This window comes from Electrophorus electricus, chromosome 12, assembly GCF_013358815.1.
Source record: "Electrophorus electricus isolate fEleEle1 chromosome 12, fEleEle1.pri, whole genome shotgun sequence".
Lineage (NCBI taxonomy): Eukaryota > Metazoa > Chordata > Actinopteri > Gymnotiformes > Gymnotidae > Electrophorus > Electrophorus electricus.
In genome coordinates, this window is record NC_049546.1 from 11,441,138 (window position 1) to 11,460,905 (window position 19,768).

Genomic DNA, 19,768 nt, shown 5'->3' on the forward strand with positions numbered 1-19,768 from the left:
TTTAATGAATAGATGTCAGTTGTATTATTTTGCCCAAGAGGTCCTGCATAAATCATAAAACTATCTGAAGAAGTTACATGAAACAGAATTCACAAGATGAGAAGTGACTGAGATGGAGAGCACCATGTGGCATGACTCATTATTCAAGGCACAATGAGAGGAACATAAATAATGCATAGTTCATGCACGATTGCAGTGAGCAAATATTTGAGTAAATAAATTAAAAAAACAATGAATGTGTTTATTTTATTACTAAATTATCTTAGTATTTCTTCATCTTAGTATTGCTCACACCTGTTACTGATCAACTTAACCATACCATTGTTAATATGTAATGTTTTACCATTTTCTCATGTGTATTATTTAGCCCTATTTACGTTTTGGATTTGCTTGCGTGTTATTTCTTTAATAAAAATCGAACATTCTCAAACTCATGCAAGTTGGTATCATTGTGGAAAAAAAAACTTTAGTGCTCAACAGCATCATAACTACCTCTTGTAGATATTTATGGAGGAAAAAATCCAACAACTTTTCTGTCTTCAATTAGTCCTCCACATATGTCTTTCTCCTAACTCATCACCTCAACTACTTCTGCTGTACTCCAGCAGTCTACATGCCTGTAACATATACTACAATGTTATTGTACTTACACCCCCATATGTATGATGGAAATTCCACGTGTGAAAGGACTTCCTATAGCTTCCCTTAGCTGCTGCCTGTGTGGAGTTTGCATGTTCTCCATGTGCATGTTAGGTTGATTGACATCTCTACATTGGCCTGGTGTGAATGAGTGTGTATGCTATGTGATGGACTGGAGCCAAGATCAGGGTTGGTTCTCGCCTTGATAGGCTCCTCTACGTCCCTGTCTTGGATTAATTGGTTTAGAAGATGAATGAATGAATGATCTGTGATAATAAGAAAGTCACCAACACACTCTCAACATTATGAAGGGAAAGGCACTCTTTGTCTGTCACACTATCCTTCTTCCATTATCTTCTCACCGAATGAGAGCTATAGTACAAGCAAATCCAGCTACTTACTCTGAAGAAATCTTTGTCACTGGCCTGTCATGTTACCCACCTACATTCAACCTAAACTCTCTGAGAGTCTCTGGTGGCTACCTTAGTCAATTATGTCTTGTTCCCCATATAGCAAAACCAAAGTCCTCAGTTTCCTGTCCCATAGTGTGCACCACTGAACCCCTGTTGCTTCCTTGTTGTGTTTTCTTTGGTCATTTGAATCGTTGTGTTTTGGGTATAACTTTGTTTGTGGACCCTGTTTTGAATTTGGCTGCTTCTGATTTTTGTAATAAACCTGTTTGGTACTGGTTTAAGCTTGATAAGTGAAACTTGTATTCCCTTCACATTTTATATAGATAAGCTCTAACCACCTTTCAGTCAAAACTTTGCCTAAACTGAGATGTTATGAATTGATATAGTCAAAAACAGATATAGGGCCTTTTTGACATGTTCATGAAAATTAACTACTTTTTGTCAAGACTAAAGGCACATGACATCACTAAATATACTAAGTATATTTCTCATCAGAATCTGTAACAGCTGCACTGACGAGGATGGGGCAGGAGGTGAATGCAAGAGGGGTTTATTGAAATCCAAGAGGTTGGAGGAACAAATCAGGATAGAAAAAAAGGAACTAGGAAAAGAAACATGAGATCTGGAAACAAAACACATAATCTAACCAGAAGAGACAGCAAAGAGAGAAGGAAACATAAAACACAGAACCAAGGAGCAGAAACTAGATAAGTGACAAAGTTCATATGATATACATACATGCCAACAAACTAATGCAAAACAAAGGAATTGGGTCAACACAAGGGGAAAAACACACAGAACACTAAAAGGAGACACCTGGGGCAGATTACACAGATTGCAGATTACAAAGGAGGGGCAACAAAGCAGACACAGGTGGAAGGTGTGGCCAAGACAGAAAGCAAATGGCTAGAAAAGAAACCAAAACAAAGGAACGCATGGCAAGGCAGTGAGAACCACAATGCCAGAAGATGGGCAACCATGACAAGTTCTCATCAAACCCAATGCTTATTTTTGTCATTAGCTGAAAATGAGTGTACACAATATAAAAAATGAGTGTATGCAAATTTGTCACCTTTCTCCTAAATAAACGAATAAAAAAAGGCATGGGGGTCATCCTATGCTGCCTCATTTGGTAGTGTGCTTATGTTCACTTCGATACATTTTAATTGTCTGAAAGATTTTCTTTGCACCAACAAACAAAAGAAATTGAACCTATGAAGAATAAAACATGGGACTACAGAAATAGAAACAAATACAAAATTAAGATGGGTGCTCATTTAAATTTCTAATGTCCAAATTGTCCCCAGTAATTATTTATATGCAGTGTGAAAAGGCCTTTACACTATTTGCGAACATAAAAAATTAAACATTCATGTGGAAACACACCCCGGTTGGTCTAATGTTTTCACATGGTTGTTTCAGGGTGTGTTTTCTTTGTGTTTGTTTTTTAAACTTTACCTCAAATAGTTTTACATTTATGAATTATAAAGAGAATAGTAGGGGGAAGAGAAAAGTCCCCTTTAGAAAAAAAGCAATAGCGCGATTGGGGGGGGAATGTTTGGTTTGATAACTTTGCAAACACAGCAGCACTTAGTAAAAAGAAAATTAAAATATGCACTCATTCAGGCAAAATGTCGAATTTAATTTAAAAAATAATTTAAGTCAATGAAATTTCTAATGCATAAGGGAAAGAGAAAGGTTTTCTGTTCAAAACAAGATCAAATATATTTTAGTTCAAAGCATTTAGGGAAAGAGAAAGTAAAACAAAACGTCTTATTATTTATCTTAGACTCACCCACTTTGTAGTGCACACAGCCCTCCATGTCTCCTATTGAGGTCCAGCCCTGTTTCTTCTCCACCTCAGGGTCATTACGCAAGATCTTATTCCTCAGCCATGACAAGTAGTACAATCTCAGCTTGTTCTTCTTACCTGTCCATTTAGTTATGCAATTAGGTCACTATTATTATTATTTTCATTGTTGTTGTCGTTGGTGTTATGTTAATAAAATAGATACACAATTTTTATGCATTCTCCAGTATATGCCTGTTATTTTAAAAGTAAAAGTGAAACAATGTGACCAGTGGAGGTTTGAGTTGACACAGTTGTATTAAAATGTGTACATTTGTCATATTTATCCTATATGTTCACAACATATTTAACATGATCTGATATGATTAATGTTAAGGTATGCAAACCAAACCTGTACAGGTGAGTGAAATGATACGTGTTCCTCTGAATATTAAGAGAGCTGTACCTCATAATATTAAGAGAGTTGTAATGTGACATGCAGAATTTCTGCTAGACTCAGCACTACTGCCCTGTATGAGTTTCCAGGGACGTATTCCAGGAAGCCAGCTAAATAATTAGGACTTAATTCAAACAGCTATACCCACCTTTTCCTACCAGTTCACACCAGGCTCAATGCAGCCCACAAACTAAATTTATGTAAACTCTAATCCTGCTAATTCAAGACCTCTAGTTTAAACTGATCTTAGACTATGTCCTTGGCAATAACGTCTGTGTTAAACAAAACATGAATGTCCCTAGTGTCCCTAGGGCTTACCTGAGATGGTGATGAGCACATTGAGGCCTTCTAGTACATCCATCTGCTGGAAGCGTCTGCGGCTGATGAGTGGGTAGACTTTCCCCTGACCGCTGCGGTCCAGGAGCCACAGACTGCTCTCAGTGCCAACCAGTAGATTCACACCTACATATGGTGGAAAAAGTAGGAGAGGAAGTACTGAGTGAAAGCTTATCAAAGCAACATTGTGCAAAATATGTTAAAATGCAGAATGAAACATTGTATAATGAGAAAATATTGTCCAAAAGTACTTGATTATGTGTGTGATAGATTTCATAAGATTAATGCCATTTTAACTCTATTTAGCACTATGGTACAGAGACTCATACACTGAATAATATGAATGTGGGTTTAATAATCCCAATCTTAAAACAGACCAGCAAACAGCGATACAGCAGCTTAGCATGAAGAAGCATGCCTTACCCCACAAACTAGCACACAGCACCTCAGCGTTGAACTTCTTTTTGTATTTGCGTATCTCTGGTGTGTCACTCTGGGGCCGGATATTGGCAGGGTTCACATTAACGATGGAGCCCTTCCTGTGGTTCTCCCTTTTGTACAGCTCAGACTTCACATTGTCTGAAGCAGCAGAATGGGTATGTGAACGAAAGAAAGAAAGAAAGAAAGAGAGAGAAACAAATGCTTGCTTGGCTCCACATTAGAAAGGTCTACAGGCCACATCTGTGAACGCAGTGTTGTATGTGAAATAAATGCTAATGCTAATGAATACCTACCGCCTAGCTCAAAACCAGAAATCTCAGGAGGCCCAAACAGTCAACGGCAAGAGCACTTATCACCCAGCCAGAAATATTATACCAAGAGTTTTTTTGTGAAAATTCATCTCAAGCAACAAAGACAAAGACAACTATGTTAGAGCACATATAGGGCAAAGATAATGACTTACTAGGGTTGTTTCCCTGTGGACTTTGAGGGGGAGGTATCTGTAGCAGGCGAGGATCTATGAACGGAGTGAATGAGGAGGAAGACGATGAAATGCTCTTTGCTTGCTGGCCATTACATGGTTTCTGAACACAAACATCAGTAAAATGGATAAATGAGGTGAATTTAAGATGACTATCAGTGTAATGTATTTTGCATGGCACTATCATTGTAAAAAAACATTGGTCCAAAATGTTTATTACAGTACATTTTCAAAACAAGGAGCTATATGTTTTATCCTGTTTTGGTCTAACTAATGGTTTAATATATTGTAACTTTATAGAATACCTGAGTAAACTTGTGCAAAAAATGGTTAGTTTGCTTCACTACAATTCTCATTTGAAATCTACTAAAATTGTTTTGATATCAGTTCACTGTTTTGATATCATTGTTCACTGCATTAATGGGGTCACAGTTGATAGACTGATATGGCTAAAGATAAAATAAACCAGCCACTATTCATGAAAGTGACCTACCACAGAAATGTACACAGGATGTTTCTTGACCTCATGTGTTTTTTTTTCTGTTGTGTTAAGTAGCTTTGTATCAGTAACACATGCTTTAAGCTTTCTAAAAGGGCGATAGCAGGCCCACATAAGGGGCAAAGCAACACCTTTTTAATCTTCATAAATCTAGTGCACCATATTTATTTGTAGCCGATTCACACAATTATTTGCACAAGACACTATTCATATGACTCTGTACAGGTTTGGAATACCTTGCTATCAATAACTTTTGATCAGCTCCCACTAGCTTTCTTTTGAACAATGATTTTGGAATCCATGCCAGTAAAATAACTACACAACACCCACAATCCACCATTTTGGAATCCATGTCAGTAAAATAACCTCAGCTACATATTTTACACATTTCAACACAACCAAGTGAACCCTAATGTTGCAGTGCTTAGGTTGTTAAGGGTGCTGACGGTATTTGAGGAGCACCTTCGTATGGGGGCTCCAACCATCAGGAGACTGAGGGCAGATGAGGTCATTCTGGCCCATGCCTGGGAGCTCATGGCCAGGGCTCTTGTGCAGGATATCCGGGAGGAGGTAGCTGTCATTTGACGCTAATGCCACATTCTTGTGGCATGCCCCCTGCTTAGAGGCTGCCACATTCTGGAAGAAACAGAACGTACTATTTTAGGTCTAACACATTGCTTGCAATGTGAAGAACAATGTTATTTTATAGTAATTTAAGCAGATACATATAATACTATATATGATTAACTATATTTTATACCTTAAGATTGCTTTTTAAATGTTTTATACAACATCAGCAAGAATGTACATCTCATGTATCAACATTAACTAAAAATTCAAATAAAACAGAATCACAAAGACTAAATGTACACTTCTCTGAGAGTACATACAAGGGTTCATAATTATATAGATGGATGATGCCCTCTAGTGTATGTTATTCATAAGGCAGGCGATATGTGTGTGATCTGGTTATTACAAAAAACTTCAATGAAACACTATTACATTTTGGAGTTATCCTTCAAGTGTTCATCTGTGGTTAGTTTTAGTATTGTAACCTGGATTGTAAAATTCTCCTATAAGATGGCCTTAAATTTCATATCAATAAACTAGATATGAAATTGTTAACTTTGTATTTGTATTTTATGGACATTATATTACATTGATCCTATATGCAATTGTATTAAAACTTAGAGTGTCAGAAGTGACAAATGAGGGACCTCCTGTTGTGGCAGATTTTATTTGTCTTAGAAACAAATGCGTAATCCTTTAGTTCAAAATGCATTTAAGATCATGACAAACATACTTTTAATTAGCAGTATCCACACCTTGGACTGTTACCGTTGACTAAATCTGGATGTGCATTACTTTTGAAGATGAAGCTAAGAGTACCTGTGGTACCAGTTGTGAGTGAAGATTGCTGTGGCACTGTAGAACTATATCCTCAGAGGCCGTATTGAAAAACCTGCTCTTATCATTGCTTTGTGGTGACCTGCAGTATGGAAATGAATAAATGCATACATAAATAATATTTTCTACACTGGCAGCATGTTTTGTACTATACTCTCTCGCGCTCTCGCTCTCTCTCTCTCTCTCTGAGAGAGAGAGTTCCTTCATCAGCTGTGCAAGAAAAGGTCAAGGAAGTGACACCGGATTATCTAAGATTTATTTACTTAGTTTACTAAAATATCAGTGTCCTCCAGGTACTGAATGCTAAAAATAAACAGCAAAAATGGATTTGTAGTTCTGTACTGTGAGTAGAATGATAGCAAAGATGTGAAATGAGAATCCAAGTAGCTATTATGGCTCTACAAGTCTTCCTATTTACATACAAGGATCCAGTTTAGCTTTGTCAGTCTAATTAATGTAACGCTGACCTGTGCTTTTCCTCATCATCGCTGCTCCCCAGTTCATCACTCGAAGAGGAGTACTCTGTAGCTTTCACAAACGGGCTGAATTGAGACCTGTGACCAGAGCTCAACTGAAAGCCCTGAAAAACAAAAAGAATTTCAGTGAAATGTGTTATCTTACCTTAGCTAAGACTGATTTTGCATGAACTGTAACCTCTAACCCTTTTAGAATGTTAGAATGTCTATTAACAAACATGATATATATGCAGTACTTTATAGTATAGTTTATGTAGGCCCCTAAATTAAACTGAAGTTTAGTTAAATTTTGCAATTACATGAATTTGGATGGACAGATTCAAGACACACATTCCGGCTGTTGATTGATATTTATGAAAAAAATCTTCATTGGGAAGGAATGACATCTTTTCTAAATTCTATTTCCATTTGTTGAACATTGTCTTTCCTTTAATTGTTTATAAAGCAGTTAATCCCAGCAGGAACATTTGCCCCCAGTGAAGGTATCAGTGGAAATACTGGGCATTTGTATGTCAATGAAAATAGGTAAAAGTGTACTGTTTGATTTAATTTATCTTCTAGTTGCCAGGTTGTCTGCACTATAAGTCTTTCTATAGCCAAGGAACACTTCTCTTTGATAAGCAGAAATTCTTTTGACAAGAAATGTGTTTGCTGTAAAACCTTTACCAAAGCAGTTTGTATTTATAGCCTAATAGAAATAAGTAAATAAATCTATTTGGCTTTATAACTGTTGCCATGTGGAAATGTTTGTATTTGCACCAGTGAAGTAAACATGTCCCACATGTCCCTAGATTAGAAAATGTATATAAATGTATGTATATATATATATATATATATATATATATGTGTGTGTGTGTATATATAAATATATATATATATATATATATATATATATATATATATATATATATATATATATATATATATATATATATAAACTAATACCTGATATTGCTTTGATGTTCCTGAACACCCATCTAGAACCTTGTTGTATTCCTGGATATGACTGTGGTGAGAAGCACTTTCTGGCTGATGATAATCTATGACAAAAAATTTAGAAAAAATGTGATTTAAGATCTCAACATAAGTTACATATAATTATATACATATGAACTGATTTTTATGAATTCATTTGAATTCCCCCCCTGTTCTGAGTACTGAAATTTTACTGAGTTTGAAGTTTTTAAACCAATCAAATGCCTCTTGAAATCGGTGCTCAATGAAGCAGCAGTGACTAAAATGGGAATTTTCTCACTGATCTCAAGCAAAGGTATTTGAGGTGCTTTCCAAAAATTCTTTAGCACATCTAGCTAGCAAGATATTGCTTAGCTCGTGTCATCAGTTATAATCTGGATGATAAAGCAGTGCTTTGCTAATGGTGGAGTTTGCCATCATATATATAATACAGGTTTTAACAGGTTGTGTCTTACTAAGGGGTCAGTAACAGTAACACAAGAGGATTACACTGCTAAACTCTATAATTAACCTGAACTGGTTTGTGAACTGGTTGAACTAATAACTTTTAATACAAATCAATAATATACTTCAATAAATATGTCCTATTTTTGACCATGACCATACTAAGCAAAACACTTTAAATCAAAACAAGGTAGGATGGTTCAGGAGATCCTTAAATTGTAACTAACCCCCCACTTAACAATAACAGTCATGTGGAAAATGTCCTTCTTGCTCGTGGCAATGATTCCATTTTACAAGTTAAACTCAAAACAAATCTAAAATTTGACTTTTCACTATACTAAGCCACCACAAGATGGCGTCAAGTACAAAATCACTGATGACTACTGAGCATTTCACCTATATTCTAAACACTCCCTACATGTTTATACCTGATGCAGTACTGCTTGTGCTGCTACAGGAAGCTGGGAATGGAATCCTTCTGTTCACAGGGGTCTGCAGACCTCCACTGTAGCGCCGATAAAAGTCAAGAGAATGAATACAGAGACAAATCAGTGCACAGCTGACTTATGCTACGGAGGATGGCTTTACATAAAGACTGTGGTTTTACATTTACATTTATGACATTTAGCTGAAGCTTTTATCCTAAGCGACTTACAATTATGACTGAGTACAACTTGAGCAATTGAGGGTTAAGGGCCTTGCTCAGGAGCCCAACAGTGGCATCTTGGCAGTGGTGGGGCTTGAACCAGCAATCTTCCGATTACAAGTCAAGTACCTTAACCGCTGAGCTAACAAACTGTTTTACATGTGGTAAATGTAAAACAGACTGAACATGAAATTGATTCAATTACTGTGATGTAGTTCTGTGGTGGTTCATGAACTCTCTGCAGTACAATTTTGATGTAGTTCGCTCTGGAACCTTGAGAGAAAATAGAAAACAACAACAACAACAAAAGATGGACCACAAACTTAATACGGACACACCCTGTAAGCACTATTGGTGCCACCGGTACAGATGATGAGTGAGTCAACACTCAATCACCAGATATGAGGCAACACACACGAGGCAGCACACTTCACATGGGTAAATGTTAAACCAACACTTCCGTGTGACTTGTGCAGTCAGAACTCTAAATCTAACCCACCCACATCTGTTTGTGGTTTCTCGATTCCATTTTACCAATGTGGTTTCTAACCTTCTGACAGCCCATCGTGTTTGCATGTGTCACATAAGGGAAGGAAGACACCACCCAGTGAAAAGGGAAGCTGTTTCTGACCGGTTTCAGCTGGGTGCCAAACACCTTAGTGGAGCTTTTACACTGCTGTTAGCTTTTAGACCAGCATGTTCACATTTGTTTAAGGGTTAAAACCCGAAACTAAATGATTTGCTTTTCTTCAACCTGTTATCTTTTATATATATATATATATATATATATATATGCTTGCAAATGAGCTGAAAGTGGAAGTGTTTCTTCTTCATCAGTTAGCAGTAGTGTTTGTTTATGAGGTTACAAGGCAGTAGCAGGCAAGATTTCACTATTGGTATAAACTCAAAATGACACATAAGAACCACAATAATAGCATAATATTACAGCATGATGTCTTTCTAGCAAGCTGCTACTGGGCACAATGACATGCACATTAACATGAAGGTGAAAATTTCAAATGTTCAATAGCACTTGCATAAAACACTTCAAGATGTGTGTGGCATTATGTGAACTGACCATAGGAGGATGCTCATTGGAAGTAGGGAAATCCAGGAATACATCATCCACCGTGGGTGACAAACTGGACATGGCCACATCTGACAGGGAGTTACTGTGCTGACTCTCTCGGCTGGAGCACAAGTTGGCATTCTGAAAATGAACCTCATGTAACTCAGTCTACCTTACACATCTGAGCCTCTAATTAGGCATGAAGATACATTCATGAAATAAAAAGTAGTACAGGAGACTGGCAGACACTCAACACACTCGGCTATTGCTGATTACTGAGCGAAACCTGTCATCCTACAATACTCAGAACTAGTGTATTTATGATAAGGAAGAGATTTTAAATTAAAAGAATGGTATGTCAGTGGTATCAATGCGGGGGTTAGCTGCAATAAGCTTTAGCAGACAACACACATACATGCTTTCCCTAGGTTTTCTTCATTAGTTGAGCATTTGAGAGCCTATATATTCAAAAGCACTTGTTTGGCCCTCAAACAGTTCTTATTCCCAAAAAACACTAAATCTCTTGTGACCCTGAAATGGCAAATAACAAAAATAACCCACAAAATCACAGAATCGTGAAGCACCCTTGCATGATCATTTCAGTCGAGTGTCGCTACTCTGTCTTCTGTACCTGGAGTGGTGCCCTCTGCAGGACTGGAGTACAGGGACTGGAGCTGCTTCCTGAGCCCAGCCTTGACTGGATGCGCATCGACAGCCCTGCCTCTAGTTTGTTGACATTAACGTGATGGCTCTCCAAAGCTTTTGCTTTGTTCTCCATCTGAAGGTTAATATAAGCAACAGAATAGATTTCTGCAAGCGATTGCTGTTTACTGAACAACAGAGCTTGACCAAGATGGGATTTTTAAGAATGCTGGTAGATTATTATATTATTATAATATGTCAATATTTAAACTTTATTGTTATGCAAATAATATTTGCTTAAGTAAGCAAATCAAATAAATAAATAACCTGCTTAACCAAATAGATCATACAAACATGAGGATGCAATAGGTATAAAGTTGAAAAGTTTAAACATGATTAATGACTTCTCCTTATATATATCTTAACTAAAGTGAAAATTGTCCAACAGTAAGTGGATTGGTCAGGCTCTATCGAACATTAAACATGCTTTATCAACTTGACACACTAAAAAAGCTATTTTGCAGCCAGCAAGCATATTTAACAAAACATTTGACCTGTGGCCAAACAAAAGATCTTAAAATAAGAAGTCTCAAAATTAGGCTATAAATTTCAAACCATGCTGTGCATTTTTACAACCCCTATACCGTCCCCACAGCAGGAATTCCTAAAAGATTTAAAATGATCCACGCCTTTAAATGAGAAGGGAATATCTTCATGGAATATCATGGCAAACAGTAAAGCAGCAAGCATGAGCTGGCCTAGGGATTTACCACTAGACACCAGCTACTAGCAGGACAGTTAGGCATGACACCAGCAGGCTTCTGGGGCTCCCTTTGCTTGGGCCTGTGGTCGTGCTGAAGCGAAAGCAGCTGTGTCTGGTCTTTGGGAAGCGTGCGGTGGAGCTTCCGCATCGGCTGCTGGGGCTGAGCCGTCAGGTCGGCCTGCCTCTGCACAACGACATAGACAGCAAGCATTTCATTCTCCACCAACAGCCTCGTGAACTGAACCACACGGGCCGGCCAGGGAAACTCAGACTGCTAGAATCCTGACCAGCCGCTTGCCTCAGTGTTAGCCTGACCAAAAAGTTGAAATATTCCAGAGTGACGGAGCTCATACTAAGCTGAGTATTTAATGCACATATGAGGACACTTTAGAATATACGCACGTGTTATTGCAACTGAACCTAAATGGAGAGCATTCGTTTTTGAGGAGTGTGAAAACTTCAATTATGCCACTCAAATGAGATTTTTACCATAGGCCTGTGTGAAGAAATCAGTTGAGATTTTGTTCTAAACCTCAGGAAACTATCAGCATACTTCTTGCATTTGCAGATATTATATCAAAATCATTTTCAGTGAAGATGCTTATTCTGACATATCTGATTTACACATATTAATTAGAATATGCAAAAACATATATCTGACACAAATGACAAAACACTGAAACAGTAGCATGAGAAAGCATAACATGTAAGTGTTAGGAAGTGCTTAACAACTCTTTCATCTTGCTATAAAAAACCACACAAAGTCAAGACTCAAAACAGTGGCTAGAGTGACAGTTTAACTTCCAATGATGTGGATGACCACTTCTCTATTGAGTCATGTGACAAGTTGTGTGGACATCGCACACACACCTAACAAGTGTTCTGGGACAAGGGAAGATAGGATAAAGATAAGAGGATAAAAAGATAAAGATACTTAAAGATAAGATAAAGATACTCTGTAAATCCGAGTGTGTTAATTGTAAATTCTGCCATTAAGTACCCATTAAGCAATGCATTAACATAAGATTTCCTGTAAGTGAAATTCACATTTGTTACTTTAAGGACTTTTATAGGAGCACTACTATTCCCATAAATTTAGTGAGCATCCCTAAGGCATTTTATCATTTAGTAAGCAGTGGCATTACAAGCTGATCTTAAGAGAAGAGGTGTCAGGCTTGCATTTAAATGGTTAGTTACCATCCTGGTAACTTCAGGATGGAGAAATGAAGACTAATGTTACAGTAAACCATATAATACAGTAAAATGAAAGTAGGAAGCTTGCTATGACACATCCATCACACAACCCTACTTTCAGCCCATCTAATGTTAGCCAAAGTTAACAAATGATCAATCTTATATCAATGATGAGATACTGTGTATACATCATAACTGTACCATTATTGTGTCCCAAAATAATTAGCCAGTCATCTTGCACCAGTTTTCACTGGCCTTGCCTACACTGCAATAATCTATCCTAATTTAATACAGTGTTCAATAATCTATCCTAATCTAACACAATGTTCAATAATATATCCTAATCTAACAGTGTTCAGAGTACTGCTGTTTCTTTCATCCAAAGGCTCTCAATATTGCTCACATGGTAGCTTGTAAATGTGCTAGTTTATAGATGCATTTCTTAAAAATACTTAAGAAATGTAAATTATACCATTTTATTATAAAGAAACCCCTGTTAAATCTAACCTTATAAACCAAACAAAGAAATGGAATTCAATTTTAAGAATTAAAAATTGGTCTTTACCTGGTCAGCAAAAGGAACTAAATGACTTGATCCTGCATCATTCCTTTGCCTGGCTGAATCTTCAGGCTACAATTCAATAAGAGTTATATTAGCGGCAAGTTCACGGTGCACTGTGACTAATCATGTGATTCTAAGTGGAAAATGTAAAGTATTCTGTTTCTGCCTTTAATGTTTACTCTGTGAATCAGTTCACATCATTACATGTTACTTGTGAGAATAAATAAAGATACTGGAAGCCACTGGAAAGTTTTGTTCTGAAGAAACTCTTCAATAGTAAGGTTACGCAAATTGGTTTGTTTACTAAATAAAAATTGCATTTGCAGTGAGAAGATAAAAGTGAGAAGATTTTATGAATATAAAATTTTAGGAACATAAATTGGTTAACTGTGGCTGGTGACAAACACTGATTTATAAAAATATGTCACTAACACTGCTTTAATCCTCCAAAGACCAGTGAACCATTAATAAAAGGAGGATATTCTGTGGAAGAAATTTCATTTGGTAGCAGAGTTACAGGTCCTCTGGTCTGAACAGGGCTTAGGCCATTTAAGATAAAGTCACATATCTGGCACCACAGAACAAAGCAAAAAAGCAGAACAAGAAGATGTCTGAGGAACTCCAGTCCATAGCTGTAAATAATTATCTATAATTTCGCCTCCTCAGGATGCTGCCCAAAGCTGCTGCACTATAAACACAGAGCTAACACAATGGGTATGTGTGCGTGTGTTTGTGTAAATGCGTGTTTGTATATGTGTGTGTGGTTGGTGTGTGTGTGTGTGTGTGTGTGTGTGTGTGTGTGTGTGTGTGTGTGTGCATGAGTGAGTGAGTGAGAGAGATTGTTGTTTTTAGAGATTTTAAGTATTAAACAGACAGACTTACTTTGTTAACAGTTCAACACTTTACATGAGAGCTTTTTTCAAGTTATAAACTGTTGTCTGCAGCTGGTATAATTATTAAAAACATATAATTTTAAAAAGCACCCAGAACAGATTCCAGTGATTAGATAATATTGTGTAATAAAGAAATCCTGTATACTGTGCCAAAATCAGTACTTAAATATTCATGGTTATAAAATAAAACTCCAAGGTATCTAAAAAGTGCTGTAAATTTGTGTTGGTATATAATGTTATATTTGTGTTGTTATTTAATGTAACAATGTATTGTTATTAATTATTCCTGAAATCACTAATATAAAGAATACCATAACTCAACCAGCAAAGGACAAGTTAACATCATGTAGATTGCTTTTTTAATGATTTTAGCAGGATGGATGTGAATGAGAGATAATTCTGTCCAACCTGCTTTACGGCATTCCATTTGGTCCTCTCCACATTTAGGATTCTCTCATTAAGATCAGCCTCTTCTTGCCATATTACCTCCTGTAGCTCTGACCACTGGAATGCCTGCAACTGCTTCTTCTGCTGACATACATGCATGCATACATTTTTAAAATATTTTTAGGATGTTTAATCTATTTTGCAGCAATACATTTGATAGCTCAATAAGAACATACTGCTGGCCACTACAAAACCTTTTAGCATAGCTTTTTCACGTAGTATGTTTTCCCTTTGTTATAGACTGTAATTAAACTGTCATTAATCCACAGTGGTGCATATTTAAAGCAAACATTTTCCTGGATTGATCACTTTTACAAAAAAAAAAAAAAGAAAACGTCTTTAAAAAGATTAGCTGTCTGGAAAAAAGTCACCCATACATCTTCCAAGACTCTCCTCTGCTCTTGCTGGTGTTCTATCCTCCTCTGTCTGTCGGCGAGGAGCTGTCTCTTGTAGCGTTCCTGGTCATGAAGCTGATGCTGACTCTGCCTTTGGGCTTCAGACTGGCTTTTGTTCTCTTGCTGCAGTCTCAGGAACTCGCGCCTTAATGTGGATTCTCCAGGAAGGTTGACTATAGAGCTGCAGTGGAGGAAGAGCATTTTGACGAGTCACTCGGTGATCATGCCGTCATGTCACAGTTATGTCACTGCTAATAAAGGGAAGCCAGGATGTAGGTAAATGTGCTGGACGTCGGAAAAGTATGCAGCTGATGCAGATGATGTTGGCTCCTGGGTCTCGTGATGTGGAGGGCATTGCGTACCTGGGTTCTCCTTCATCTTCATTCACTTCATCCTCCTCATTGTCACTTGTATTGTATTCATTGTATTCTGACCCTTCTGTTATTTAAGAGCACAAATGAATACAGATTAATAAACGTAATAAAGTAAGAGAAATAAAGAGTAATAAAACTTGAGGTAACACTGTATTTTGCGTGGTCCTTTATAGATGATTTATATAAACTCTCAACTGAGTATCTGTTATAACAGCTTGTTGAGTATGCCAAGATGGTATGTATTAACCTGTTACATGTTCAGTGACTTCTGAAATTAACATCTACAGATATGAACTTGGACATTCTAAATAAAGTAAAAAATTGATTCATCAGATTAAACAGATTTTATTTATTCAGTTAAAAGCCTCTTGATTAATCTACAGAATGTATTCATATGCTTCATTACTGCTACATCATTGGTATGTTACTGAGAGTCTGTTGAGTAACTATTTAATATTTAAACAGCTCACTCAAAATACAATGTCACTAAATTTGGTCATTTTTAAAATTAAATTAAATTTTTTACAAAACTGAAAAATTCTCTAAACCTACAGAATATAATGCTCATAAGAGTCTTACTTACTCTCTACTGATACAATTATATGAAATGAGGTTGCTTGTAAAATGGGCACTAAATCAGCACATTTGTGACAGCACAAAATGTCCTTTGCTGTTGTTTTAGCTTAACTGTTTTTTAACCTATAGGGCTAGGTGTTCCCTGTTTTTAGTAGGGAAAATATACCAGGTTGTGGCTAAAATGTCATTAATTACACTGCATATGCATTGGACATGGATATATGGGGTTTACACTTTTACAGTAGGCCATATGAATAATCAGGTTCATTAATGGATTTTACTGTGTATACATTGTATAAAAAATAATAGCAGCCTGACATTGCTCAAATTGGTAAAAACAGCCTATGAATGTATTTGTGTATAATGTGTAAATACTATACAGATGCAGAATAAAGAATAACTGAGCGAGATAAAGAATAACTAAGCCAGCATGGATAAACATAAAATCAACATCAGTCAACACTGGTGTAAGTTTTTGATAGTGTGAAAGAATACCCATACAGCTTCTCACCTCTTTCCCCTTTCTTCTTCCTTGTTCTGTCCATGTGGTCTTTGAGCATGAGACGTGCTTGCCTTTCATTCAGCTCTTTAATGAATGAATGGTGCAGAAGTGTCTCAGTGCATGGCCGATGCAGGTAATTCTTTACCAGACATCTGTCCACAAAGTTCAAAAACTTCTTGGACCTGCAATATTAAGAAACACAGGGTTTGGAAGGTGGACATAGTGTGAAGGAAAATTGCAATTACTTTCAATTAAATCTCTTTGAACATCCATCCATCCGTCGAGATCAGTGTTGTACACAATGTTTCCACAGGACTGAATTTTGTATTACTCCTACATCTATATACATAGAGAAAGTTAAAGTCAACCTTGTGAGCCAGCTTTACTTTGAAGCAAAGATTCCTGTCTTTCTTTTTGCAGAGTAATGAAAAACTCAGAGGTCTTTTACCATTTTTTGGATTTAAGTTTGGGAGGTGGGTTCCGTGGGATGAGGAAGAGGGCTCTCATAGGGTGCATGTCACACAAGGCTGCAGAGAGAGAGCATATGTACTTACACCTTATGTTCTTTAATTTTCACTCCAAATGTTTCTCCAGAATATCTAATGAAACTCACGTGGTGCTCCCTCTGCCATTTCCAAAGCTGTGATCCCCAGAGACCACAAGTCACTCTATCAAAACATAAAATGAATAATTTAAGCAATGACTGTAATGGCCATCAATATTAGCATCAACGCTTGTCAGGCTCATATGGAATGAAATAAATTTTACATTGCAAATGCGACAAGGCAACATATATGTATTGCTTTTCTATCTATCGATCTATCCATCTACATATATTATTTATATATATATATATATATATATATATATATATATATATATATTTTTCAGTATTACTGTGTCCTCAAAATTATGAAAATATATACAGCCTTCAAGTTAACAATTTACTGACCAAATGAGGTGCAACGGTTGGGACAAAGGAACTTTAACACCAAGGATGACACCAAAACATAGCTTTTTGACCACAAACACACTTTTATGGTTGAAGTAATACAGCTAAAACAAGGGGTAACAAGCATGGGCACAGATAAAATAACCTAATCCCCACATTTAAGCACAATATCATGGAAAAGTCTTCGGCCACTCAAAAAACTATGCTTAATGCTACTTATCAGAGCAATGTTCATTTTCTGAAAGTTATTGTCTTCTCACAAGATATCAATTAATTATGCAAAACAAGTTGTTGGATAGATGGTTCTACACAGTGCTTTTTTTTGCAAAAGCCTTGGAAACTCACACATGGCATCTTAGACTAATTTATTCACACTCTATGTTTGAGGACATTTCAGAGGAAAGCCTGCTTCTGCTGGGAGTATGAAACTGGATCGGTATTCCCTCTTCCACCATGACAATGATCAAAAATAGTTCTCTAGTTCCATACAAAAATGGACTACTGACCACAGAATCAAGCTCCTGCTATCCCAGTCTCAACCTCAGAACAAGAAAACAAGTCCACTGCTATCTGTAGGACAAGCTGAAGAGAAAAATCCACAACCAACTATTCTTAGGGATTTGTACTGAGGAATCGTGCCTGAGGAATTTTAGCTTTGTAGATGTTTGTGAGGTCACACAGTGACACTGCATTTATCAGTGTGATCATAGTTGATTGTAAAGTGAGTATTCAAGAATATTTGTAAAATTTCGGAGTTTAGGATTCAAATGTATGACGATGATGTTGAGTTGAATTAAGTTCTATAAACCCCCCCCTATGTGTACAGTACCTTGTGTACAGGACTCACCCTGTAGTCATATGTAGATTCAGGGTTTTCATCACAGGCGATCACTTCTGGAGCCATCCAGTATGGTGTCCCAATAAACGTATTCCTTCTTCCAACTGTCCTGTCTAGCTGAGCACTCACCCCAAAATCCACTATCAACAGAAAATGTGAGGTCAGTATTCCCCTTCAAAAGTATCTTGACTATGATTTTATATTAAACTTTCTTTTAATATTAAAAGTACTCTTAATATTTAAAAGATGTTTTATTGAGGTAATCATTATTCATTCGTATAAGCTGAGAGTCTTTCTAACGGCCCTGTAGAGAAAAAGGTTCTTGTATTTACTGACTATCCTTGCTGTGTATTTACAAAATACTTGCATATGTGCAAAAGAAATTACAAAAAGATAAATAAAGAAAACATGAATATTCCTGTCTGTTCATTCACCTTACCCAGTTTAACTTCAGCATTCTCAGTCAGCAACACGTTCTGTCCTTTGATGTCACGATGGATGACATGGTGTGTGTGGAGATGAGACAGACCCTACATAAGAGTACAGTGTCAAGAGGATCTATGTGTACTAAGACAGGCACTCAGATGTATGCATGCACCCTGTTTGTCTGCCTCTCTCTCTCACTCTCTCTCTCTCTCACACACACTCACACCCTCTCACACACACACATACACACACACACACACACACACACACACACACACACACACACACACACCATACACACACAACACACACAACACACACACACACACAGCATAATTATGGTCTAAGAAACACTAAGGGAGGTACAGTAGATGTAAGGCCAGCACTCACTCGAAGGACTTCTCTGCAGATGTAGGCAATCCAGTCCTCCTTCAGGCAATTCCCTTTGGTCTTCTTCACTAGATCTGTAACGGAGCCGGCTCCACAGTACTCCATCACAAGCTGTATGGCACAGGGTGGAGGTGCACACCACAGAGCAGACCAGATAAGGACAAACATCAAACTAAAACATAAGATATCCTTCGATGTGTTGTGATCACTGATGTCGTGTGATCATTTTGTCGATAAAAACAGCAAAAAATAATTTCTTAAAGACCATTTAGAGAAGACAGCTTGCATACATTACTTACAAGATAAAAACACATCTTGGAAAAAAAGTGCATACAACATTAACATGCATTGCATGAATACAACATTATGGAGTTTTGTATAATTACAGATGGCAAAAATCTTACTACAAATTAAGCAGCATACAGGGTTATTATAAATGTACATAATTTATGAGATCCACACGAATTTGGTCAAACAGTGTCTACCAGCCACAGTTTACCATGGAATGACCCTTATGTGAACTGCAAAAAAAAAGAAGAAAAAGAAAGAAAGATGCTCCTTTCTCAGACCAGCTTTCTCCTTTATAATGATCGGAGCTTATCTAGTAGGTTCAAATGCGTGCCAAAAAACCTCACTTAAAGGGCAGTACTTTATGACAAAGATAATCTACAATACAGACAACCCACAAGCCAATTCCTAATTCCCATCTTGCCTCATTTATGTCTATATCAGAACAAAGGAG

General features: G+C 37.0%; 1 protein-coding gene across 2 annotated transcripts in view; it reads right to left on the reverse strand.

Moving 5' to 3' along the window:
- si:zfos-2326c3.2 (mitogen-activated protein kinase kinase kinase kinase 4) overlaps window positions 1-19,768 on the reverse strand; it is a 47,172-nt gene that overhangs the window by 16,936 nt on the left and 10,468 nt on the right. For both annotated transcript variants that reach the window (XM_035532010.1, XM_035532009.1), the window contains exons 5-27: window positions 19,027-19,137; window positions 18,650-18,740; window positions 18,220-18,350; window positions 17,034-17,088; window positions 16,869-16,947; window positions 16,430-16,602; window positions 15,331-15,406; window positions 14,951-15,149; window positions 14,535-14,657; window positions 13,237-13,302; window positions 11,485-11,661; window positions 10,704-10,850; window positions 10,082-10,213; window positions 9,209-9,276; window positions 8,786-8,862; window positions 7,884-7,978; window positions 6,930-7,042; window positions 6,445-6,544; window positions 5,518-5,691; window positions 4,539-4,659; window positions 4,058-4,213; window positions 3,617-3,760; window positions 2,848-2,982 (exon numbers count right to left, since the gene is read on the reverse strand). In XM_035532010.1, coding sequence (XP_035387903.1) covers window positions 2,848-2,982; window positions 3,617-3,760; window positions 4,058-4,213; window positions 4,539-4,659; window positions 5,518-5,691; window positions 6,445-6,544; window positions 6,930-7,042; window positions 7,884-7,978; window positions 8,786-8,862; window positions 9,209-9,276; window positions 10,082-10,213; window positions 10,704-10,850; window positions 11,485-11,661; window positions 13,237-13,302; window positions 14,535-14,657; window positions 14,951-15,149; window positions 15,331-15,406; window positions 16,430-16,602; window positions 16,869-16,947; window positions 17,034-17,088; window positions 18,220-18,350; window positions 18,650-18,740; window positions 19,027-19,137 — 2,743 coding nt within the window. The remainder of the gene's footprint in view (window positions 1-2,847; window positions 2,983-3,616; window positions 3,761-4,057; window positions 4,214-4,538; window positions 4,660-5,517; window positions 5,692-6,444; window positions 6,545-6,929; window positions 7,043-7,883; window positions 7,979-8,785; window positions 8,863-9,208; window positions 9,277-10,081; window positions 10,214-10,703; window positions 10,851-11,484; window positions 11,662-13,236; window positions 13,303-14,534; window positions 14,658-14,950; window positions 15,150-15,330; window positions 15,407-16,429; window positions 16,603-16,868; window positions 16,948-17,033; window positions 17,089-18,219; window positions 18,351-18,649; window positions 18,741-19,026; window positions 19,138-19,768) is intronic.